This window comes from Nomia melanderi, chromosome 13, assembly GCF_051020985.1.
Source record: "Nomia melanderi isolate GNS246 chromosome 13, iyNomMela1, whole genome shotgun sequence".
Taxonomy (NCBI): domain Eukaryota; kingdom Metazoa; phylum Arthropoda; class Insecta; order Hymenoptera; family Halictidae; genus Nomia; species Nomia melanderi.
The window spans coordinates 9,599,933-9,627,698 of NC_135011.1; the positions used below are offsets into that span (position 1 = coordinate 9,599,933).

The window sequence follows — 27,766 nt, forward strand, 5'->3', positions numbered from 1 at the left end:
GCGATCACGGTGTCCGTGTTGGCGGCTGCTGCTCGGCGATCGGCGATGGCTGCGTTTGTACCGGCGCTCCTGGCTCGTGCCACGGTCGTGCTGGCGCGACCTTAACACGCGTTCTCCACTGAAACGTTGAAGGAACCTTTATTCCACAAACTGCAGACGATAGAGAGATAATGGAACTTTTTTGCTGATGCAATTGGCGACTCTATATTAAAACTGATAATATTGTTGATCTTCGCGAATTTAGTTAGATGCTACCTCAGTACATGATTTTTATTGAAACGTTGAAGGAATATTTATTTCAAGCTGCAATATATTAAGCTGCAGACGATAGAAAGGTGGTAGAATTTTTTTATTAATGCAATTGTCGATTCTATTTTAAAATTGTGGTTGTTAATAGTATTTGTAGACTTCACGTGAAGATCACACGCTGTGTAATATTGTTGACCTGCGAATTTAGTTCAATGCGACCGCGGCATGAGATTGTTATTGAAACGTTGGAGGAATATTTATTTTATAAGCTGCAGACAATTCTTTTATTGATGCAGTTAGCGATTCTGTTTTAAAATTGTGGTCGTTGGTAGTATCTGCAGGTGTTTAAAACTAATTTTCCTTCTGAGGCGTCTTGATAATTGAATTTCGTACGCGTCGCGACAGAAGAGACAATACGCTGTATAATATTATTAACTTTAATTAATCTAAATTACACGGAATCTTAGACGGCTGGTTTAATTTATTAATAATACAACCAAGGATACATTCGAAATTGTAGTCGGTAATAGTATTTGTAAGTTCTTAGAAAAGAATATTTTCTTTTAGGTGTGCCCTCATAATAGAATGTCGATAGCATACGTTTCTTACTGAAATATTAGAGGAACTTTATTTTACAGACTGTGGACCATTGATAACATGTTTTACTAATCATCGAATTTTTCAGGTGGATTCTAGTAACTGAATTTTATACACTTTGCGAAAGAATGATAGCTCGCTGAGTAGCATTGTTATTGCTCAGGAATTTCATTGGGTGCAATCCCAGTGAGAGTTCTCTACTGAAACATTGAATAAACTTTATTTTATCCGGCCCACAGGTTGCAATTTAAATTTGTATCGATGCAATCGACGATTTTTTCCCTTTATTTTTAAATGACGGTTATCAATGGTAATTTTAGAATTAAAAAAAAAATCTTTTCCTCATGGCACATTGTGAAAGTCGATTGCTGCACGCTACGCAATAAAATGATAGTACGCTCAGTAATGTTGTTGATTTTCTGTATGTATAGGTGTGTGTATGGATAATACTATTTCTGATATTGCCTATCAATTTTCAGGTCAACAGTAGACTGTTTGTATTCAAGATAAAGACATCTGTTTTCTTCGCTGGCGTAGATTGAAGTTAAAAAGGTGAATAATATTCGCTGTTTTAAAATGATAACGTAGTCGCGAATATTTTATTTGTTCCATTGATGTGAAATCATCAAAGTGTTCGATCGAATTAATATTTGACACCAAGTATGTTTTATCGTTGGAGTTTTGTAAAAGCAATGTTAATAAAATGTGATAAAAATTAAATAACATTGAAATATCAACAATTGAGAATTTTACGTATGAAAACAGCTTTATTTAAACAATTGCAAAACTAGTAACATACTGGTAAATATTATTTCGATTGTACCCAAGCAGTGGTTTATTACTGCAATTGAGAATTGGATTAATTATTGCTCATTAGTATTTATAACAATTAATATTTCTCTGAAGTTTCTTCAGAAACAATTTAATTAGTGTTAAAATGTTCATCGATTCTTAAAATATCCAAGAATTTCTAATTTACGTTAACTGGAATAATTATCAAAGGAATTACTAGTTCGTAATTGCTTACTACGTTAGTATTAGAAATAAAGTTTACATGTCAAGGATTAGGTCAAATAGTATCAGCAACTGATAAATCACATGGAAGAGGAAGAAAATCTAATTGGCAGAAAACACTATTATTAATAAGAAAAATTTCATAGCTCATTTAACTGTGTGTTGTATCTCACTATAACTTATTAGTCATAATTTTTACTTTTGCATACAGATAGATTAAAGTAGAAAAATGAAAATTGCTGCTGTTCTAATTCTGCAATCATTTGGCTACATAATTATTAATTCATATGAATGTATAAGATATTTTCCTACAGAAGAAAGTAGCATTCTCTGATACGCTCAACCGACAGATTAAAACGAAGTGCTCCGATTGCTCAATACTTTTTATCAATATTGCTCTCTTCTTAAACATGAAGTAAAACTTTCTAACAGATCACATGGTGAAACTGAAATTAGAAACTGTTAAAGTTGTCGGGAATAATCTTACTTTCACTACAGTACTTATAAGCTACCGCTAAAAATGAGAGCAACAGAGATCTGAAGATTTCCTCAGTAACTAGTCAAAGGATCTGATGAATCACGTCTTTAGATAATTGCAGAAGATAAATCGTATACGAGAAACGACGGTGTTACTAACAATTTCTCCCAGTAATGACTGAAGAGAATTGAACCATTAAACATATGAAAATCGGATTATTTTAAAATGTGTTTTCTAGACTCCCTACAACTATAAAGTTATAATTGGATTTTTGAGGAATTTAAATTGAAGAAAATTCTTTTTCTAATAGCTTCTTCTTCTAGATCCTTATTATAAAACGACGGCAATTTTATCATTTATAAGTCCAATTTTATAATTGTTATCATTTTATAAGAAAGATTTTAACGATAAAACTATTAGAAAAAGAATTTTCTTCAATTTAAATTCCTCAAAAATCCAATTTTTCATTAACTGTAAAAAATCTCAATACTTTTTCCTTCGACAAAAATATCCTTCAACATTGGTGTTTTTAAACATTGATCCAATTCTTAATCAGCCCCGACGCTCCGAATGTTTGACAAATCTATATTCAAGGAAACAATATTCGTAGGACGTCTCAATTACTACGCAAATACGAAAGCCACAAAATCCATTCTACAGCTAACAACTATCTGTTTGTAGATACTTCCGTGGCACGAAGGTCTCGTTTCCTTTTCGACAGAGGCTGAAAGGATATAGCGCGTTCAGACGAATAAAATTACTTCCGAATATTGTTTCCCCGAAGGCCATTCGAAATTCTTTCGTCACGCATAACTGTGAATCATTGGTCCGGGGCAATGTAGATTCGTCTTGACAAAAAGGGAGAGAAAGAGAGAGAAACGAAAAAGAAAAATAATCCGCCACTGTTCCAAAAATATATTTCCACCGGTCAGCGAGTATCGGAGCAACACGAAGAAGAAAAAATGGATACGAAAGATATGACGGAACTCGAAAAAGAAGAGGAGAAAGAAAAATAAGAAATTATCATTTCACCGATTCTGTTAAAATCTTAATGTAGACTTAGATTTAATATCTGATTAAAAACGGAACTAACCGAGAATCAGGCTTAACCTGAGCATGCTGCACAAAATGTTCGAGTATTTTAGAGCAACAGTGAGTTGACCTACTTAAGCTGTCTGGCTTCAAATAGACCATTTCACTTAAGAGTATTCGCTGACGTCTTCTAGCAACGTCTTGATCGAGCTGACTGCGTCAGAAATCTGGATTTCAAGGTTAAGCATTCACATCTTGTAACCCTTACCCCTACACACATTGTAAATCTTAAATTGGTTTTCATCCAATGAGCCATCTGCACCTCTTGTCCGACAAGATAGTGTTGGGCTCGTTGACGAAGACTTCAAACTGAGATCACTGAACGTGAATGACATTCAAATTATTTTGGATTTAAATTAACCCTTAATGTTCCGGTTATTTCTTTCAGCGTCCAGTAGGTCCAGGACTTTTCTAGGTTAAACTCTTGACAATGGAAGTTTTAGTTAACGCCTTGACCTACAATATCCTGTCAGACTCCTGATGAAAATTTTAAACTGAATTTGACAAATACAGGTGTTATTAATTTTTTCACATATGAATTGAATATTACTTTTCTATTATCAATCGTTACCTTTGGAGTAAACATTGAGATAGAATAAGCATCAAAATCATTTCTTTCTCTAATACATTATTAACAATGAAGTTAGTTGTATTGATCATAGTTAATAAATAAATCATAGGGCAAGGGGTTAAAAAAATGGGTAACTACTTATATATTTTTTGTAATTTTATAAATATGCATTGTAAAAAATAGAACGTTATAAGTAAAGGAACAAATAGAGAACGCCGATGGTAACAATGCACTTTAAGTGTAATTATGGTAATTAAAAATGTCCCTGCATTGAAGATAACGGAGCACTAAAGGTTAAATACTGTTTTCCTGTTGTTATTGTTAATCTTTAGAGTATAGTATTTTCTGTTTTTGGTAAATTATTGACGATAATATACCTCTAACAAGCACAATTGTGGGGAAACCATACAGCAGGAGGTTAATTACGTAGAACGAAATCAAATTGTGTTTTAATTACAGAAAAACCAAGTTTTCAAACCTAAATACTTCAAAACTAAATAATGATGAGGAAAAAGATAAGTCAACTATATTTCTTCAAGTAAAGTAAAATAAAATTTTTCTGCTTTAATACTGAGACTATCAAATTCCTCCGTTTATAATGATTGAAAAAGCTACAAATACTTATACAAGAAATTACTAAATAAATTTATGTGGTAATACTTACTATAATACTATAATATACTATAATATATAAGTAAACTGAAATTTTAATAAATGTATTATAATTTATAAAATAACAAGTGACAGTCAATTTAACTGATCAATAACTCCAGTATTATCTATGTGTAAATCTGAAATATTTTTGAAGTGGGAATACGTAAACTAGTAACGATTTTATCACACTGTTTTTGAATTAAAAAGAAAAATGAATGGGTCGAAGACTCGAAGAGCGCAACCAAGTTAAGGTACGCTTTTAACATTAAGTAACCCAGCTTTGGTAATCCGAGTATTGAATGAATTGTTTGTGTCTTGCGTCATTGTTCGTTTCAAATCAATAGATAAGAATGATCCACGCAACTCATCCAACAGCAACGAGTGGAACAAAAAAGGATCGAAAATTCGTAGTCCGAGTATCGTCGTGACTCATGCGACGGAAGTGATTAAGATTTCAAATTAAAAGACATTCTAATAACCTCGTCTTCGTATCAGGAACCAAACATGACAATAGAATACAGAAATTAACCCTTTACACTCGTATATCATGCTGGAGAAAACAATGCAAATTTGTTATAAAACGTTGAAAATTGTTTGAAAAGGTACAACATTTTGAAAGATTATAAAAATTAAATCTTATTATTAATAAGATAAATTATTTTAATTCATTTGCTTAAAAATAAATACAAGTTTATACTCAACAACATTGAAAATAAATCGAGTGCAAAGGGTTAACTCTTATGTCAGCAACCGAAATGACTGTATTTACTCACATTTGAATATTACAATATTTTTGCGTAAATTCTTTATTTTAAAAACAAAAAATAATGTAAAAATGTTCAAACAATGTAGATTGAAAACAATTTTGCCAAATTTTCAGGAAAACGAAAGAAAATTAGAAGAAGGTTTCAATATGATTACCAACATAAGGGTTAAATCAATCTCGTAAATATTTAAATTGCTTCGAAACCATTCTAAGGTGAACTATTATTAACGAGCTGGTCGTTGAGGCAACAATAAAAAAGCATATTAATAAAATAAATTAACATTAATACAATAAAAAAATCGCAGCAACGTATTTCATAAAACAAAAACTATAAAACTAATATTTATATTTATAACGCTTTCAACATTCTTGCAATTCCATAAGTCAGAATCACAAAAATCATAATTAAATTCAATGATCAGTTAATATAACGTTTAAAAAATTAATTTCTGGATAAACAGTCGTGTCACTTATGCGTGACTAACAAGAAGTAAACATTATTCATTTCTTCCTACATTATTAAGTTACTAATACACGTTTATTAAATTACTTAATTTTAATTAAGTTACTCGTTCATAATTCAGTTGTTCTATAAATTGTGCAATATTTACAATTCAGCAGTAAAGATTTATCTTTGGTCGTCTACAGTGTTCCATGAACTTGATTAACCCCTTGTGATTTTATTGCGAGGTGAATGGATTATACAAGCTCATTCACATGACGGAGGAATGAGAACATTTCAAGAACACCCTGCGTGTAACTACTTGCTGCGTGTAACTACTTTTACTTTGATCTCATCTATTTTATGGAAAATCACTAATTAATTAATTATTATTATTAATTATAATGTTTCTCTGCTTCTACGATCTTCAGAAGCTAGAAATTGTTAGTTACAAACAGATATATTACTACTCGATTCTATTTGAAGCAATACCTTGATAATATACAATAAAGTTCATTTAATAAGTACGCTTAATAATGGAAAGTAGAAACAGCCAGTTATAAACAGACGCGCAACCTGATTGTTATCCAGTAACATACGTTCCTGGTAAATTGCAATTATATAACAAAATAAGATTATCTCGAATAGTTCGAATCCTATGAAGAAAATTTTATTCTATTCTTTCATCTCATTCTTACCAAATTTTGTCACAATTTCAGAATGTTATCACATTTTATTATATCTTCAAATAAATATCCTTTTACAATAGTAATTGCAATCTGAATTTACATAAATAGAAATTATCTGTTTGCATATTGAAGTACGAATATATTAAAGCAGGTACGTAAGAAATAACGAGTACTCGTGAAAAAGTAAATGAAAGTGAAACCTGACTTTAAGAACTTATGTAATCCAATCACGTGTCTCCTAGCATATCTGTAAATTTCACGGAATTGCATCACAATGATGTAACAACACGTTTTATTGTCATGGTGATGTATTATCAACACTGATATTTCCACTCAAAGATATGCAACGGGGAAACCTAACTGATTTCCCACACTGATTCAAATCTAAGGAAACGTATCTAATACTTTTTAGAAATACATACAAACTTTCAGAAAATTTAGTGATATCACACTTGATCTAATAATTAAATCACAATCATTTTAAAAAAAGATCTCGAGTTAAATACCACTTCCAAATACATTTAACATTTCAATATTCATACGGTGTAAATTTTGACTATAATTATTTTTCATATCATAGTAATATATAAATGCAATTTTAATACTTCCAAAATATTTTCAAGCAGATCATCGAAGTGCCATATTAACATTACGTTTACCAAAGAAATCTTTCGAAATTTTAACTTAAAATTATTTTCTCAATTCAATCATTTTTCCTCAATTGAATTTTGGACATTTCCTATAATTAATTTTATAATCATTGTTAGGAAAGTCGTGGAAAATAATTTGAAGCAAAAATTTCAAATTGTGTCTTTTGACACCTTCGGTAGAAGTAGCGTTGAACCATCGCAGAATCAAAGTCGATGCAAATACCGCAACAAAAACCGAGAATGCTTTAGACAACAAACCATTCGTTTCCGTATAAAAGATAGCAACCACCAGATACCACTATCACAAAAGATAAAGCTATCAGAGCATCTAATCAGACACTAAAGTTCACAGAATTCCATTCCTCGAGAAACAGCCACGAACGTACTCGAATACTTTCACTCGAAAATACTCAAGGTCGCGCACGATGCACCGCGCTATGCAAAACTAAAAAAAGAGAGACACCAAGTGGCCATCAAATGAAAACTGACTTTCCCCGAATCTCTACAAGGGGATCAAGGGCGCACAAGTGAAACACGAACCACAAACAAATCTTGACGTGCGTCGATGGAACCGTTCAACATTTATGTTCCTCGAACCGGAGAGAGGAACGACGGAACGTCAGCGAGAATTAATCCAGATCAATTCCTTGAAAACGATCGCTTCTTCGAAGGAGAACGGAACCGGCCGCCGACATACGTCCCGGGCGAAGAGGATAAAGCGATTAACACACTGACGCCGGGAAACGAGAAATCTCGTTTTACACGTGTCCCACTAACGACAAGAAAAATATTACTTCATTACTATTTATAGTACTTTTACTTTATCCTTAGTATCAATTAACCCTTGCCATACAATATCGTGTCAACAGGAAAACCTCAAACTTGACAAAAACAGATATCATTAAATCCTTTCAAATTCACATAAAATACTCTTTTCCTGTTATCAATGGTTATACTCCAAAATAAACGTACATGTATGTAAACAAACACGTGATTCTCTTATTTCCATTAAATTGTTACCAGAAGATTTCATTAAAATTTCATTTAACGCAGAAAAAAATCATATAACAAGGAGTTAAAGATACAGACAAGATCTTAGTTGCCTTTTAGTAAACCGCAATGTACTATTGAAGTAGCAAACTGGTTCGAAATGTTTTAATTGCGAAACTGCCCGACGTCAACATATTAAACTTCTCGGAAGCGTAGTCGGATGTAAATCACACGGAGACGACGATTGAACGCGTGCGACGCGCGCGAGTCATCGCAGCGGAAGGACGAAAACGTTTGCGCCAGCAAGGATCGTCGGCGTAGGAAAGCGCGCGTCGGTGCTGGCTCTCGTGTGCCTTGGACCTCGTCCAAAATCCTTCGGAAGCTCGACTAGAATGTGGAATTGATAGCGCACCAGTGTGTATCCTTTCCGAAGTGAATCCTCGAGCTAAACAGGTCATAGGATTATGCGCAAAGGACCATCCTTTTAGCCGCAACGCTGACTACTCCCCACCTCGGCCCTCGTGCTCTTTCGTGCCAAAGAATGGGGAAGACGCGAGAAAAAAAAATATATAAAAGGGAATGAGGATCGCAGAGTAGGAAACAAACAACCGCCCACGAATTCTTTCGATGAGTTTAACTGGCACGCTAGAAGAACGGAGTGGCGCAGATACCGTTTTCATGGCTATTTTCGCTTGGTTCTGGACGCGGCCTTGATTCCTGGCGCGCGCCCGGTGACACAGGACGATTTTGCGCATAAGGAAGCTCCTGGGTCGTTGGGTATGTCGGTTTAACCTATTGCCGTAAGGGCTTTTGTAGATTGTTGAAGTTGTATATTCTAGGGTTCGTTTTAATACAATGACGTAAGGGTTTTTCTAGACTGTCGAAGTTCTAGAACCTAGATTTGAGTTTAACCTAGTGGTGTGAGGGCTCCTGTAGATTTTTGAAGTTGTAGATTATAGATTTTATTTCAACCCGTTGGCGTAAGAATTTTTGCAGATTTTCGTTGGTGTAGATACTAGATTTTTTAATCCATTAATGTAAGGGCTTTTGTATACTGTTGAAATTCTAGAATTTAAATTTCAGTTTCACCCATTGACGTAAGGGTTTTCGTAGACTCCCGAAATACTTTTGCCGGATTGATTTTGAGTTAGTTCACCCCTAAACTAAAATTTCAAAATTTTGAATTTTCAATGTGCTGTTAGAGATGTTAATTATCTTGTTGGTTGTTTAGGAAAAATATATTTGTCGGACTGGCATTTGCGAGCGCGTCAACAAAAATATCACTGGTATAGACTATATTCGTGGGAGTAGGTTAACGGGTTCAACTAACGCCCATAAAAAACGGATAAAGCTGAAGTAATTTATTCAACGAAACGGAAAGTGAAAAGTGAAAATTTATTACAGTGAGTTGCTCTTTCAATGTTACCGCGTTTCATAAATCTGAACGAAGTTCTCTTATTCTTTAAAAGTAAACATTTTATTTCATCAGAATTTATATTCAACAATCACTGTTCTATATACATATAGGCATAAAAACATTATTAAATATAATATATTTCTATTCATAATACAACAAAAATTACATTAAATTGCGACAAATGTAACCTTGTATTTTTTATGACATAAAAAATGCTTCGTTCTCGTTATTCGATACACCCGGTATTAAATACCGACAAACATTGTGTTACTCAAATGCGAGTGACGTTATCAGTCAATGCGATAATTAGTTCTGATCATTTAAAATTCCTTCGTAATAGTCATTGGTTAGTTTTATTGTTTTGTACATAATCAAATTAATTGAAGATAATTAAGAAGTTATTAGAATATCATAATTAATGATAAAGGTTTGCATTAAATTCAGAATTCGATTATAATGTAGCGAGGAGAGATTCAATCGATAGTCGCAGTAGAATCAATTGATCGTTCAAGGTCACTGAGGTGGTTCCTCCTATTTAGTGAAGGAGTAACCTTGAAATAACTTCGAATTATACTGCAATCATAATTGAAAGTACTTCATCCTTCGTGTTAATTATAATACAATAAAAGCTGTTCTAGTTACATTGATACGCCACTATGGAATCATAAAGATGTGATGGTTTTTAATAAAACATTTTCGAAACATGAAATTTAATCTGAAAATCCTAAAGTCTTTAAAAACTATTTACCTTCATGAAAATATACTTTTCAAAATATATTGAATATGTATATATTGAAAAATAGAACACGCGATTACTATAAAAAAGAAAAAAAGAGAGGAGGTAATTTCTCAATAAACTAGTAAGTGAGACTGTTATGAATTAAATAATATTGCATTAAAAAATAAACCAAAATTAAACAATTTTTACATTTGTTTCGATTGAAACGATTGCAGTGTATTTAAATTATAAATTATAAATAATAAATAGTTCCAATGATACGAGATTAATTTCCATAGTAATCTGACACAGGCTACCATTATCAATGTTTGCATTGTTGCAAGTAGGAACGACGACAGTATAATGAACAACACGATAAAAGTACTATCACTATTCACTGTGAATATTTTATTTGTTTATGGTTTCCTGCATTCGTAGATTAGAAAAGAATTATAGTTCCAAAAAGATTTTCCTGTGCAGCGATGAGGCAACTATACTTTTCTGATGCCATTTCCAGCTGCTCGATTACATTAATACACGTGACCCTTGCAGCAAACCTAATTACTATGGTTAATCCGGACAATTTTCGAAACGGCGCTTTTATAGGAAATGACTCGTGGTGTATTTTCCATGATTTACGAACAATACGTCCGTCACGTAACTAATATCACTGGACTGAGAATTTTCTACGTTTATAACACTTACGAATGTATAAAAACAGCTTTTTAAAGATTTACAATAGTTTTCATATCGCAGTTGTTATAACGAAATACGATTAAGTAATCAATCAATTCGATCAATTTCAAAGTTTCAATCAATTCTATGAACAGAAGTACAATTTTACACAACAAAGATTACAATTTATCGTGAATCGCGTATATCCCATTTTTTATTTCCTCAATCTTTTCTACGTACACTTGGGTCTATTAATCTCTAGTAAAATACATTCTGACAAAATTAAATTGAACACTTATTTCGCAAAAGTGCAACATGACATTGCATAAAATGATTGACGAAACAACCTCCACTTTTGGCAGTCAATAGGATAACTTCGAAGAAAGTGGAACGTAAGCAGCTATAGAGTCATTATCGGGTTTGCCAGAAGACTTTGTCATTATTCTTTTCAATGTGGCATTTATATTACAGTACGATAAAAATTGTCGAACAGAATAACCAACAAATAGTTCAACGAAGTATAATTCAGCAAAGTGAAATGTGTCTTTACATTTCCTTTAAAATGTGCGTTAAAACTTATTATACTATGACTTACTGTAATCATCATCATCGTTATTATTATTACTTAATATTTAATTATACTATAAAAGAATTCCGAAAACTTTTTCAACTTACTACAATAGCAGAACAAAATACATGTGTGACTGACAATTGATTCCAAGTTTCAGAAGATAAACCACCTGGAAATCATACTCTTTAAAAATCGTTAATCCTTTCGCTTTTATGACGACGAGATAACTCGTGGCTCGTTTTCGTTCATACGATATTATGGACGAGATATCTCGTGATACAATATCGTTCGTAAAATATTATGGACGAGATACAATGAGATTAAAATTGAATGTCAATCGTAGGTCGCTTTGAATATTTCATTTCTGCGATAATTACTATTAACCTTTTGAGTGTCACGAGGTTTTGCAAAAATCCAATGGAAAAGTGCCAAATAGAAACAGCATTATAACTGAGTTTGGTACCATCAAATAATAAAAAGTCTTTCGGCCATGTAAAACTTGCAATAATAATACAAATTATTAGAGAATACACTATTTCACACATTTTACATATTCATTAGATTAAAGCTGCACTTGTAATAAAAAAGGAAAATACATTCTATAATGATTCATTAATTTGCATTTAAAAGGAAATTAAAATACGAAATCAACATATAACTATTGCATTAATTCTCTATACTTTTTAAGCGGCTCAAATATTGAAATAATCGCGTGTAGAATATTTCCTAAGCGTCGAATGAACGATATTGCACTGCAAAATATTTCGCCCATAACACTTCACGAACAAGAATGACGAAATATCTCGTCCATAACATTACATGAACGAAAATGAGTCACGACATATTGTGCAACTCCCACATCCTGAGTCAATCCTAAAAGCTAAAAAGTCATAGGGGCAAGGGGACTCTTCCACTCAGGACGCTCGCGTCAATAGCTATAGAACAACTGTTGACGTTATTGGCGGAGCCGTGTGATGAAGGAATCAGGCGAAACAGAATGCGACGGAGTCACATATAACGAATACATATATGAGTCGCTCAAAAGACAATACAGTTGTTCATTTTTTGATATTTTATGATTTTTGTAAATTTTAAAGGAATAAATAATATTCTTTTTAGTTATTAAAGGCTTTACTCGTTTCTTCGTTTTCTCTAGGTCAGAAAGCCCTTTTTTATAGCTTCTGAATACGTTGTATAATAATTACAGAAGCCATTTCATTAATTTCCTGAATTTTTGTTTTCTCAACTTAACCGCATTGACTTCTAAGCGACTCATATTTTCAATCCTCAACTTTGAGGGATGTTTTCACTCGTTCAAAATGAATGCTAGTCGAAGAGAAAACATGTATCAAATATTTTCTTGAGAACTACGTTTCGCATAAGTTTCATAAAAATCAGCGTGTGTTGGTTAAAAAAGGTTCCCTTATCAGTAACCACTCAATACATTGACAAACTTTAAGCGATATTATATGCACTGCAGTGTATACAATAAAATCTACTGTATCAGGAAAACGCTGCTGCATACTTCGAAAATTGAATTTTAGCCAGTTTTTCGTCAAAAGGCACCATTGTACGGTGCCTTTTATGTTTGCCGAATCTCGGGGACACGGAGGCACGGCTACTGTTTCTTGGAAGGACCAAGGTGGAACGTGCAACCGATTCCCCTTGCACCTGTGCACTTTTTAGCTTTTAAGGCCACTATACATGCTGAAACCTGCAGCGATGTGATCGTTACAAGTGATGGGTTTGAGTCTTCCAAAGTTTCATGATACATGTTGCACTCCAACAAAAAACGAAAAAGACTCACAAACCCATCGCTTGTAACAATGGACGCTATCCGATGTTACAACCACCAGGAAATACTGTCCTTGCGTTGCAAAATCTACCAAGCATTTATTTAATATACCATCTAGTAAACACGACAAAATAAAGACATTCGAACTATTGTATGATTTCCTTATTATCTTTTTTAAATTGCGCATCCATCGAAGTGCTAGGTTTGAAATGATAAAATCGTGAAAGCCAAAGCCTATTTTCGATTTGACTTATTACGTTATCTAGTGCTTCTTGTCTGTCACCATTTCTTTCTTCTGGGTTGCTTACCAAAAGTATATTCTGAATTATTAAAATATATTTGAGCAAGGACTCTCAACAAGGATACCATCGCCGCAGGTTTCAGAGTGTATGAGGGCCTTTAGGATTGACTCAGGACGTGAAAGCTGCACAATATCTCGTCCTCGACAATTAAGGGGTTGAAATGTTAACCCCTTCACCTACAATATCGTGTCAGACTCGTGGCAAAAATCTCAAACTGAATCTTAGAAGTCTAAGTGTTATTTATATTTCTTAAATATAAATTAGATATTACTTTTCTACTATTAATCATTAACCTTTCAATTAAACATAGACATAGAGAGTAAGCATAAAAATTGTGTCTTTTCCTAATAGGTTAACGACACAGTAGTTGCATCGATCATAGCTAAGAAATAAATCATAGGGCAAGGGGTTAATAGAAAATTCGCTTGAGATATTACGTTCCATACACCTACAAAGCATTCATCAATAATTTACTCATTCAACCCTGCATCAACGATCCTCACACTTATGTCTCAGTTCGTAGGGGAGTGGAAAGTCTACTGTACCTTGGTATCCAGGAAGCGAGGGCGATGTAGAGGACCGGCATCCTTTAACTTCCGTCCGCCTTGTCACCTGAATTACAATTCAACAGTATATCGTGATCGCTGGAACGTATCGGTAAGTAGTCGTTTCCCCTGAACGATATCGATCATGTGCAAATCGAGCACCCACGGGCAATTGCGACATTCTTTCCAGCGAACGATCCAGAAAGAATTGTTGCTCGAAGATCTGTTTATCGACAAGCTTCGGGCAACTAGGTCTACTAGGCTCACCTGGTTGAGTATCTATCCGCGTTTACAACAGTAGAGAATCTTTCTATATTATTGATCGTTTAACCATCCCCTATATAGCCCTTATTTTTAATTATGCATCCTTGAGTAGGAGTATATAGCATTACTTAATTTATGTAGTTTTAAGTAAATTTGCTTGTTTTAGTTGTGGACATCGTTTAACACTAAAATTACCGGACAGGTCAAATCGACTCAATCCAAATTTTTTATTTCGCAAGTATTTAAGCTATGGAGGTTTGTTTGCGAGAGATTTTCAATGAAATTTGTGTATTTGTAGAGATACAAGACCAGGCGACTTTTCGAATCTCAACAAACGTGTTGTTCCAATTTTTATACAAAATTGGAAATAAATCATTCTGATTTTTCGGTAGTTTTAGTGTTAGATATTCCTGAACAGCGAATTGTTTAAAAATGTTATGAGATTATTTAATTAAAAACGGCATTGAGAGATTACACATTGGAAATGTATTAAGTACCCCCTAAAATGATTGAAGAATATTTGAAATTCATTTCAAAATGGATTTAGAAAAATACTATCCATTGTCATATAGATAGAAAATAAAAAAATCTGTAATTTTCGTGATAAAAGAAAAGAGCACCTGTTCGTGAATTATAGAAGTCCGAGAAATATGCGAGCTGGTAATCTGATGTAAATATAAAGCACATAACAGTTTCAATCAAGTTAATTTCTTCTTAATTTATATACCGTCTTTTCTGCAGAAATAGATTGCAAGACAAGAGAATAGATTCCAGTCTAATATTTAACTCGCAATTAAAGGGTTAAGTACCCAGCTAGCATGAAAATCAACGGAGTTAAACGAACCGTTGCATTTCCGGTAGGGAAAATATCGTAAAACACTTTCCTCGACACGCACTCATCGAAACAACGAGCAGAACCGTGAAATCACGTTGGAAAACGACATTCCGAGTTCGTGGATTTTTCAAAAGTCCTTGGAAGAAGTTCGCTGTGCGCGGAAGAGAACAAAAGGAACGAGAAAATGGGAGATATGAATGAAGATCGAAGGTCGGAGCCACTCGAGGAAGCTTTCTCTTGATTCTTGTCGATCCTCTTTACAGAATACGACTCCCTTTTGTCGAAGCGGACATTCCACGGGCTTTGTACTTCCCCGGGAAGGTCAGTTCCTCGATCTCCCGCAAAAAAAACCTGTCCGATCGTATGACAAACAACTTCTCCGGATTGCCATTTTTTATAAAGCCGAGTTCTGGGCCTGAAAGTACCCGTCATTCTTTCGCCAGTCGTTCAAACTGACGTGCCACGACGGAAGTCCGCATATTTATGATCGCGATCGGCCGATCGTGATTCTGGTTAACCCGAAGAAACATCTTTTACTGCGAATTATTTAATTTAAGAGACTACTCGGGAATACGTACAAAGGAAATAATCGAATCATGTGCAGATTGTACATGAATGTGTTGAAATAACTGGAATTCAAACTGACTCTGCTATTCCTGTTTTTCATTTTGATGGAGTTTTTAAATTTAATTAATATTATACTATTGTACGTTAATATTGTAGTATTATAATATTTTATAAGAATATTCTAACGTTATAATATTTTGTAGCAGTATTCCAATGTTACAGCATTCTATATCAATATTCTAATGTTCTAATATTAATTTAATATTTTTTTTTTCATTTTGATGGAATCTTTAGATTTCATTAATATTCTGATGTTTTATATCAATATTCTAATGTTCTAATATCAATTTAATATTTATTTTATTTTGATGGATTCTTTATATCTCTAATTCCTTTTTCGATGAAACCTATTTGTGAAATTCGTCAGACTCTTTTAATAAATTATCCTTCATTTCGTTTTATTTTTATTGAATATAAAGTTACTTATCCAAATCTAATTGTAATTATTTTGAAAGTAAAAATTTGTATGGATCACTTCGCATAAATATTGATATACATTACGTATGTTATTTAACCTATTACACGTATAAATATAAACAATCTACACGAGAGGTATAAAATCTAAAATTTAATAACAAAACTTGCACGTTCATTAGACATCTGCTCAATACAACTTCCATCTGTTTCAGATCAGCGAAGAAACATTCGTAATCGGATACGCGATTAAAATCACGTAACGCGTAATCTCCACAACTTGCTTTCGTTTTACATATATTTTGCATGAGTCCGGTTACTGGCTAACGCAATACACACCAAAACTTTCCCTCGTGCATCAGTTCGCGGGCACAACGGATTCGCTGAGAACAATTATGACTGGACAAAAGAACGTTTTCCAATTAAAATGGCTGGAACAATATGAAAAATCTACCACTCAATTCCCATAGCGTGCAATTTATTCGTTTTCCGCCTCCATTTCGCCGCGGCACCTATGCGTGTGCCTCGTGTGAACATTTTCTATTAGCGCAAGGTACATCTTTTGCGAACCCTCGGTGCGACTGAGCAAAAATAACGCGATGCGAGAGAAAATAAACAACCGCAGGACCTACATACCTAGATTCTAAGCTTAATCGGTTTTCTCCGAGCTAAATCTGTTGCATATCCCCTCCCAACCCCCTGCGAATCGCAATTACTTCCAAGAAACAGCGAATCGCATTTTTCGTGTTGCACTTCGAATTCAAGCGAATACAATTCATTCGATGTATCACAAGTGTATATGAACGTTTCTCAGGAATCATCGAGCGTTGTCTTTCAAAGTGCATTTAATCCTCCATTTACACGGCATTTGAATTGCACGATTTTAATTTTACAATAAAGCTACCTGACAATCGGATTGCTCTTTTTTCATTTTTCTATAGAAACGCTAAAAGTGCATCTACTATGATTTCGACGGACTTATAATTCAGTTTATGTATTATGAAAACAATTTCTTTAATAATTCCTCAGAGAATAATTTGTTATTTCACTATTTCAAAACGAAGAAATCGCGAACCAGTCATTTTGACCCATCTGGTAGTTCTAGCGTTAACCAGTTAACTGCGTTTGACGAGTACATACGTCATGTTAAAGCTTGAAATGATACTAATTCTTTCAACGATGAATTCTTTATTTTTTCAGACATACATGTAATTCTTCTTTGTTTTGCTTTGGTTTTTCATTAAAATATATCTTAAGTGCATTCGTCCAACGTTTGACGAGTACACACTTCATTTTTTGATTTTATCACGCGCACAATGAGAGATTTTTCGAACTAAATTCCATAGTCAACAGGTTAACACGATTGAAGAAGGAAGAACTTCCATTTGCACGGCACTTGCCTTTCACTTTAACACTTTGACTGCCACGTCAGCCGAATTCGGGTGACACCATTTTTATCGTAAACTTAAACATTTTTTTGTTGATATATTTGAATGCACTAAGTTTTATTGAATGTGTGAGATATAGGGAAAATAGTGAAATAATCGTTGCGAAGAATCTTGACTTTTTGGCTATGCTTTATTAAGAAAACTGTTTCGATTTAAATAAGGGTTTGCTTGGCAAACAAAGTGTTAACACGGTCAGATCAGACGAGTGCAAAAGTTACATTAATTTTTTGTTTGTTTTATGATTTGCATATGTAATCTTGTTGGATTAACGAATTTTTTATTTAAAAATATGTATATAATCTTCGATTATATAGAAAAATAAATAATACCGTTTCATACGGATTTGTTAAATTTATTACATGTGTATTTCTGTTCAATGTGAATTGTGGACTCGAATCGCATGACTTCAATTTACACAGCATTTTCGGGGAACCAATCTACCGTGTAAATCGAGGGTTATTATGTAATGTACAGACGTGACTGTTGTTGATTTTGTAAATGTTATGAAATTTTAGTAAAAAATAGATTTTACCGAAACATTTATATTAAATAAATAATAAATATGATTTAAGCTACGTGTTACACACTAAATATTTTTGGATGTAAGTATACTGTGATTACCGAAGTGGTGGAAATAACCCTCAAATTAGAGTCGGTCGTTTATGAAAATAAAAATGAGTAAAACGAAAATAATAAATAAAAATATAATTTAATCCTACCCATTGCAAAAACTGTTTATATTCTATGGATGAGAAATAAGAATACATCTCATCGAGAATCAATTAAAATTAACTCTCTGCACTCGAGAGACGTCTTTTAGTCGCTATTTCATTCAACGTAGCAAAATTATAGAATTTAAACTTCAGCGTTAAATTTTATATAATGTATAATATATAAATAATATTCGATTTTGTGTGATGTATCAACACACGGGATATTAAAATAAAATGATTTTGATCCTTAATTTGTGTAAGATATTTCTTTGTGTTGCAAAGAATGTAATTAATATCTTATCGGAGAGTAATGAATACATATAGTAAAAGATATTGTGGAATGTAGAAAGTTAAAAAATTTCAGTACAGCATTAAAGAGTGCTTTAAATAACAAATGATATTGCGAAGAATAAATAGAATGTAATTCTTTATAAACAAGACTTCTTTTACAGGAAGATGAACGTCGTTAACGATTAACGGTGTTGAGAATCGGCGAACAGAAAGGAATTAAAATATAAAATAAACATTGGCATTCGTTAAAACGATCCCCTATAGTATATTTACGGCCTGTAACAACTATTAATTCAGTAAAAATAAAACACCGTGAAATTGTTATCGTTCCATCGACGCGAATAATCTTGCAGCGTGCTGTTTGTTATCAACGATCGCACGAATACCCGCAGATGTATAATTAATTGTAACGGTAATGAAGGCAATTAACTGGTCACCGATCGTAAAGTTCGAGTTAATTAAGAGGAATTGTGGATTTTGCAGGTATTAATTGGATTTCACGTTTCGAATCTGAGAAAACCTTTCGAATAATCTCGACGAAAGAACGCAATGTACATTGTACCATTTTGTAAATTACAAGGTTAATCTTAATCGGCCGATAATTATGTACCAGATGTTCCATTATCAACTGAACATCGAAATGTCCGATTGAAAACCGAATATTCTGAATTCTTCAGCTTCAACACAAGAGATTTTTAATATCACGCATATGAAAGTAAAAGAATTGTTTTGAAATATCCGACATTGAAAATCCTCTCTTACGCTTCAATACAGAATATTCCATAATTAAAGCTTACTTCAATTCTTCATTATTGAAAAATAATTCAGAAAGCTATTCAATGCATTTTTAAGTATTTATCTTTAAATAAACATCTAATTTTCTAACAAGATCGTTTTTTATACATGTTTTTATATAAATTTTATATCACAGTTTATATTAAAATAATGACTTTTTATCATTCATAGTCCCTATTGCATATATCACGCATACACTCTATTATGTTGTAAAATTCTTTTTTTGTAACCTCCTTACAATTCAATTATATCTCTTTCTTTTCTACACTAAAGAAATAAATAAGTAAACAAATAAATAAATAAGTAAATAAATAAACTACTGTTCAAACGTTTAAAGCACATTACAACTGCAAAAGAAAGAAAATGCTCCTGAAGTAATTCAATACACGATTCATTGAGGATATTATTACCTACATCTGCAGAAAGTTAAACAATCTTCGAAGCTCCTTAATGATCAACATACTAACGACAGCTAAACTATACGACCATATTTGACCTTACGCTACCGCGATCTGATTAGAATAAGCCAAGAAAAACGATCTCCGCGTTCCATTAAAGCAACAAGAGCGAATCTAAGAAAAGAAAAACAATTAAATCGTTTAACGTTACCATCGCAATTGAGATCAGTCATCGACCCACGAGACCAGGAAGTACAGTCAGCTAGGAATTAAGACTAATGCAGCCTCGAAGGCAAAAAGAAAGAAAAACGCGCCTTAAGGATTCAATTAATCGGCAAAGCGAGGAACGTTCCGCAGCCTCGTAAGCGGATGAAATGCACGATTAATCAAGCGCGGATAAAAACAATATTTTGCATAATTCAACGATATTAACTGGAATCGCCGCGCGCATTACTTTTCTTCTAAGAATTTCAGGAACCACGGCCCAAGGCGATGAAGACACGCTAGAAAGTATTATGCGTTCAGCGAACATCATGTAGAAATAAAGCAATTAGATGTACCTACGTTTCCCGATTACTTAATTTATCGCGGCGTTGTAAAATCCAATTTATTGCACCGTAAATATGCCCGCGTCGAGATAATTGCGCGCGAGGGAAAATTTGTTTCCCGTTTAAAAACGCGAAAAAAAGCCCGAATGGAATCATTAGTCACCCGTGCACGCCGGAGTCTGTGCGTTTACGGCGCGCACGAATGTCCGTAGCATAATGAGGCGGGAACGGGCAAAATCCCGCGTGAAATGGAGAAATGATGGGCTAAATTAGCCAGATATGAAATTCGAAAAATGATATGTAAAGAATTAATACGAAAGAAATTTTACTTTATATTTGACGAACGTAGTTCTAAGAGCTAAGGCAGCTTTGATTAGAGACGAGTTCAAAACGTGGATCATTTTAATATTCACAGCTATTACAGAATTTACAAAATTGTATATAGAAATTTAATAATAAAATTATTATCCAGATATGAAATAACTTTCTTTTCGTATTATATTTTTAGATATAATTTTGTAAATTCTGTAATAACTATGACTATTATAATTATCCACATTTCGAACTCGTGTATAATGAAATCTGCTTTAACTTTTCGAACTATGTTTGGCAGATATGAAATAATTTTTCTTGGATTTAGTTTCTGAAACATAATTCAGGATAAACATGTCAATATTCTACATTTCGAAATACTTTCCAATCGAATGTATTTTAGTCTTTGGAACTATGTTAGTCAAACACAAAAGCATCTTATTTTTTTTATATCAACTTTTAAAACGCGATTTATGATATATATTCTAACATCCTATACTTCGTATTCGTCTTCAGTCGAAACTATTATAACTAGATAAATTTATTAATTATTACTATCATCGTTATAGTTCAAAAAATCGAATACTTACTATATTTTCAGAAACATTTCTTATTTTAAGCTAGAAATAGAAATTGTAGAATATGAAACGTACTCTAAGTCAAAATTGTTTAAAATTATAATCTAAAAGCGCTATGTAAAATGCAATGTTATACTTTCAAAGAAAGAATTCCTATTTCTTTCATCGAAACATTCCACTATCAACTTTTAACAATATCTATAAATCTAATTAAGATAATTTATTCTCCAACTTCTGTACCCGTGCACATAAAAATCCCTCTCCCAAAAAGAAATAACGCAAGGAAATTGAATTTCATAACACCGAGGGAATTATAGAGCATACAAAAATGAGGATAAAACCTTCCGTATCGCGTTTATAATTCCATCGTACCAACATTAATGGCGTAACGAAATGAATTTAAGGCAGACCGTGGAAGTGATAAAACACCGCGAAGTAAATGTCGGGAAAATTAATTATTCGTAAAATTCCTGTGCGCGATGCCTCGATGCAATTCCAGCCGCTGCGCGGCGCGCAAGAATAATGGCAATTGCCTACTAAGGGCATTTTAATTAAACAATTTATCGGTTAACTACGCGACTTCAGCAAAACACCTTCGTCTTCGCGCCACTGTGTTGTGGCACGTTTAGAGGAAAATCCTTCCGCGTTGCGGGCGAGCCAACGTAAGTAAACCAATACCAACATCGAGGTTCAATTACCACCTCGTTCCTTTCTTGAGCATGTCTAATTTGTGCCGTCTGTGCCTATGCTCAAAATAATTTGAGTCTCTTAATGCAAATGAATAACACAGCAGAGGCTTTAACCAGTTAACTGCATTTGGCGAGTATACACGTAATCTTAAAGCTTGAAATGATACCAATTCCTTCATCGATGAATTATTCATATTTTTTTTAAATAAACATGTAATTCTTCTTTGCTTTGTTTTTTCATTCCAATACACTTTAGGTGCATTGATCCTGTATTTGACGAGTACACACTTTATTTTTTGATTTTATTATGTGCAAAACGAGAGATTTTTGAAAGTAAATTCTACAGTTAACAGATCAATTGTTATAGGTAATAATTATGGTGAATTAATAATGATTGTTATTCATTTAAATTATATAACGTCCTAACGAAGATGAAAGTTTCTCGTTTTTTTTTTTGAGCGTTTGGTATTTTTTATGTGGCAGTATTGCCACTGACGACGTAATTAAGGCGCTATAGAAATCTATTAAATCGTAATGAATGCTGAAAGTATTTTGATTACGTACATTACGAGTGATCTATGTATCTTCTATGAATGTGCCACATGTAATGTACATTAAAAATGAAATATATATTTGTTTACGTACATCACGAGTGATCTATGGATTTTTTGCAAGTACGCTATAACCTTTTAAGAGACATAATTATTGTCACTTATTAACTTTTTTCATCTTTATGTAAAATGAACACATGAAAAAGGACTACAGTATACAAAAAATTATGATAGTCATGGCAATTATCAAATACACAACCAAGCTTATGTTACTCAACAAATTTCCACTGAAACGTTGTTTAAACTGTACCAAAAAAGTTTGAGAAATACTTTTTTTTCAGATCCAAGTACAATGTACGTAAACTTTTACCTGTTTTGTTAACTTTAAGAGATTCTGAATTAGAAAGAAAAATTAATTAATACTTATACGTTGTTCATTATAGTTCGAAAATGCTTCTTTTTTAGAATCTTTACTTAACTAAACCTATTATGGAAAAATTTGAAACTAAAATGTTTCTAAAAGTGATGATACCACTTGAAACAGAAACTATACAAAAATATTATGATTTGTATCCAAAATATTTTCAAACTATTAATGCAACATGATATCCTTGTAAATAATGAAAGTCGATCCTGCTCAAAATATAAAATTATAAAATAAACAATTACATTCCTGATATTTAACCTCTGTTGAATTACTGTTCTGATAAGACTAATTGAATTACTTATTCAAGTAACCATATTTTTAATACATACAAAATTCATAACTTAAATATATTAGATTTCTTCCTACATCACCCAGTACATTAATGAGAATGTAATCAAATTTCTTCCATAAATTCCGAGTAACATGTTATGAATATGAATTTATAATCTATTGTTTTCAAAGTTTACAGTTGCATAATTAATCCAAGGAAACTGTTGTTTCAAGAATCTCAACTTTAAACACCCCCAGAACCTACCAACAGCTAAACTAATTTCATTTTCCAAGTAAATAAATGTTTATAGAAAGTAGCAATCCGAGGCGCAAAGGAAGTTCCACGAGTACTAGTGAACACACTCGGAGAGAACAAACAAAACGGTTTTCGCATAATTTGTAACGCTCGATGAATTACGAGGCACTGACTACAAGATGCTGATAACGACCAATCATTTCCCTGCTATGAAATAGTAACGATCCGTTACCGATTACTATGGTACACGGAATAATCAATTTCCAGCAACAATTCAAAACCTACGACCACGTTTACAAAAAGAAACTATACCAATGAACAGTGGAAATAGATTAACCAATTTTTACCATTTTCCAAGCTATTCCACTACCGCGTTAGTATATGCATCTCCAAGTAATTATTAACACTGAGGAAACCGCCCGAAAACAAACTATAACCTCTTTTATTAATTTTAAATAAACTTACTTAACAGATTTTATTAAAAATTGTATTTTGTAAAAGTAAAAATGGCATTTAATGAATCACGAATATCCTCCGTTCAAGACTTGCTAAATAAATAAAAACAGAATAAATAAATAAATAAATAAATATCAATGCGTTGCTAGGGGAAAACTGGGAAATCTCCCCATTCGATTGGCTAAGTGTTAAAAGGTATTTGAATTACACGAGGAACTAAAAATATTCAAATTCATGTTTAAGGTATACGAGAAGCGTGTCTTCAAATGAAAAACTTGCAATCCCTTTCACATACCAAGAATCGCACCCTTTCCCGCGCTTTTCGCAATTCCCAACAAAATCGTCCCGTTCGAAAGTCACGTACACACTCGCGTACCGTTTGAAACCACCAGTGGCCACCAAAACAATCCGGTTATTTGAGGATTTAACGTCTGGAAAATCTCGCAAAAACTTTCAGTGAGAATGTGGAAGCCTGAGCGCACCGACCACGACTGACAGCCATAAAGATCTCATGGAGAATTTCTATTGCTTGTTGGTACTAAACGCGTTCGGAGTGGGAGATCATTCCCGCCATTGGTCTCTGGCCCCTGTGCAGCTCTACTTAACCCCCACCACTTATTTCTCAATCTTTTTTGCGCAAGTCTCGGAAAAACTACATGACGATTTTACTCTCTTTTCCGGGCGCATCGATTCCATGTAATGGCCTATAGTCTATTGTTGCGTAAATACGTATCACCGCAAGCAGATTTACTCACATGGAAACGGACAAGACGTTACTGTCGATACTGTCATTAGAAATGTTCCAATGAAATTGCAATAAGTGTTCAGGGTTCCTATTTTTGATATTAACTGGAATGTACGAATTTCATTGTTTAATAGTCTATAGTTGGACAAGATTAAAACCATTTTTAATCATTCCGTTTTTTATTTAGGCAATTAACGTTTTTTAATACATATTGCCTAGTTTTTCGTATACAGCTATATGCTATTAAGGTACTGAATCTAAAGAGATAATAGAGGGGGGATAATTTCCATAGTTTACAAAAATCAGATAACAGAATTAGAATGGGATTAAGCAGAATTTTTGTACCTCGTTTAAGTATGATAATATTGACTAGGACACATTTATCTTTGCAGTCTGTGTATTAATACTCACACGCACTGTTCATTAGATTTAGCTGAAGGCAATGAAACTGTGTTAGCGTGAATATTGTAAGCAAGGTGTTTAGTCTCTTCTTTTGATTTACCCTTATACCAGGACTATCAATATAAATTAAAATATGTTTAATTTAGTCGCAGATATGAATTTTAAACAAGATTATTTGTACAGCACTACTGCACATAAATCTAAACAATATATAACATATAAATGAAACTATGATAACCTGTATTCATGGTCAAATCACAATTACAGTGGAGATAAAATATAAAATATAACTTTTTCACACAAAACTTACCTATATGTGCCTTTGCTCTGTGGACTTTCATAGTCGATGCGTCGTCTTTTGTGTTCATACTGAAGCGAACCTGCAGAATGTGAACGTGGTCTTGAATGGCTGCGAGTACGGTGACGTCTCCTGCTTCGTGGCATCTGAAACAAAGATGACAATATTATATAAAAGTAATAAAAATTTCAAAATGATTTGCTCACTAATACATTTAATCCGGAGTCCATTTTCATGTATCACATTGGTACAATATACATGCAACCTGCCTGATGGAACAAAATAGTTTGCAACCCACTAAGAACATACCATACCTTCCAGATATATAATATATAATTTACCAATAAATTATGCCTACTTGAGCGTGTTAAAGCCTAATACATTGGTAAAATTATGTCGATGGTGATGTTACAGAAGCAAACACTATAAGATATACTTTAGTGTCTAAAGATGAGTTTGTATAATTTTCTATATGGTTACATCATTACACACATAAAATAGCACATTCAAGGATTGTTATCTTTCATACTCTATTAAAAACATAAATGTGGCTAATATTTACTTTCTGGTAATGAATTAACAACATTTTCCAAATGTTATAAACAAAATAGTATGCAAAAAAAATGTACAACTATTTGAAATATATTTTATTTCAAGCATGTTAAATAACTATTAATAAACTAAATATAAATGTAGTTAATAAAGTACTATAGTGAAATATATACAGTTATAAAATAGAGTAACAGAAAGTAAATTTAAGAATCAATCTTCGTTATATCTTTAACTCTATTAAAATGCATGAAACATTTACATAAGAGGTATAAAATAATTCTTCATAACTGCCCTATTACGATTAGTTCTAATAAACAGTGAAAGAAAATGATATGAACGAAGAGATGAAATCCACCAATAAATACGTCTCACAGCAAGTTACGAACAGCATTTCAATAAAAGGTAGAAGAATCAATGTTTACGCAACGAATCGACAATGATGTTGCATGAATCGAAAGGTATTTGGACCAGAGCCTTTCTATTGAAGTTAGGTTGCATGTACTTACATTGGGAAGGCGAAACAGGCTCACTTGATCCCAAATGAAATCGAAGATGGATGATATCCAGGAACGTGAAGATGATGCTTGTGGTATGACACTGTTTTTGGACAACGACGTGGACATCAGCTCAAAAAATTCTGTAAAACGTGGGCAGTAGCATCGTAAAAGCATACCAAGCACTATGCACGAATACAGCCCACTCCATTGGGGTAAATAAAAATACCTATCATTTGCCAGAATGTCCAAAGTGAAATGTAACCTCATGAAATCCAGAGGATTTACTGATCAAGTGAAAACGAAAATAGAAATCCCGCCAAAATGTTGACCGTAGATTTCATAAGAAACTTGAATAGAGAGGTCGATTAATGCGACAGTATGGTGTAAAGAATAGTAGATACACTAAAAAGTATAGGAATAAAACGAACGTGAGATAATCGGTACGCGTGGGTACGCTCGCTAGCAAAATCAATGCTAGCGAGAGGCTCGCTTTTGAACACGAGGTGGCTAGTTCAAAAGTTAACATTTCCAAAGAATAGTTCGTGCATTGTGGTGCAAAACAATGAATATACATTCAATAATCATGGAGACGTGAGAACAGTAAAATATACAAGTAGGGAGACGAATCGCAAAGCGTACGCCATAAGGGAACTTTCATGAAACGGCGGCCATCTTGGAGATAAAGAAGCATCAAGTACCAGTGAATACAACACATGCAGAATTTCTGCCGGACATTTGATGATAATTCAAATTTAACTTATCGCAATGATATTAAAAGAAAATAACTTACGTTGGAGAGATAAATCAGACTCAGTTGGTCCCAAAATATACTTGCGAACACAAAATATCCAAAGAGCGCAACGATGTGCTGCGTACAACACTGTTGTGTGACAACGACGTGGACAGCGGATCGATGCGATTGGCGAATGATACTCGGCTATGTTCGCATAAGATCGTGCAACCGACCGTTTACGACTGAGACCGAGTATGCACGAACTTTTCCGATTTACCCCCCAGACGTACTTCCGGCAGATACAAAAAGACATAACATATGTGACTTGTGCCGGCTTCCATGTTACAGGACAAACATTAGGGATCATCTACACGTTTTGTGCAATGCGAAAATCATTTTCTCCAGTTGAAAAATAATTATAATCTGTTTAAATAATAAAACAGTTTTATATC

At 33.3% G+C, this 27,766-nt stretch overlaps 1 protein-coding gene across 1 annotated transcript; it reads right to left on the minus strand.

Annotated features, from left to right (window-relative positions):
- Positions 1-46: 46 nt before the first annotated feature.
- LOC143175207 (uncharacterized) lies at positions 47-27,738 on the minus strand. The gene is made up of 5 exons (XM_076373148.1): positions 27,372-27,738; positions 26,591-26,721; positions 25,545-25,678; positions 14,216-14,282; positions 47-118 (listed from the first exon to the last, which is right to left on the minus strand). Exons 1-4 carry the CDS (start codon positions 27,679-27,681, stop codon positions 14,279-14,281), a joined length of 579 nt encoding a protein of 192 aa, XP_076229263.1. The 5' UTR covers positions 27,682-27,738; the 3' UTR covers positions 47-118; positions 14,216-14,278.
- Positions 27,739-27,766: the final 28 nt, after the last annotated feature.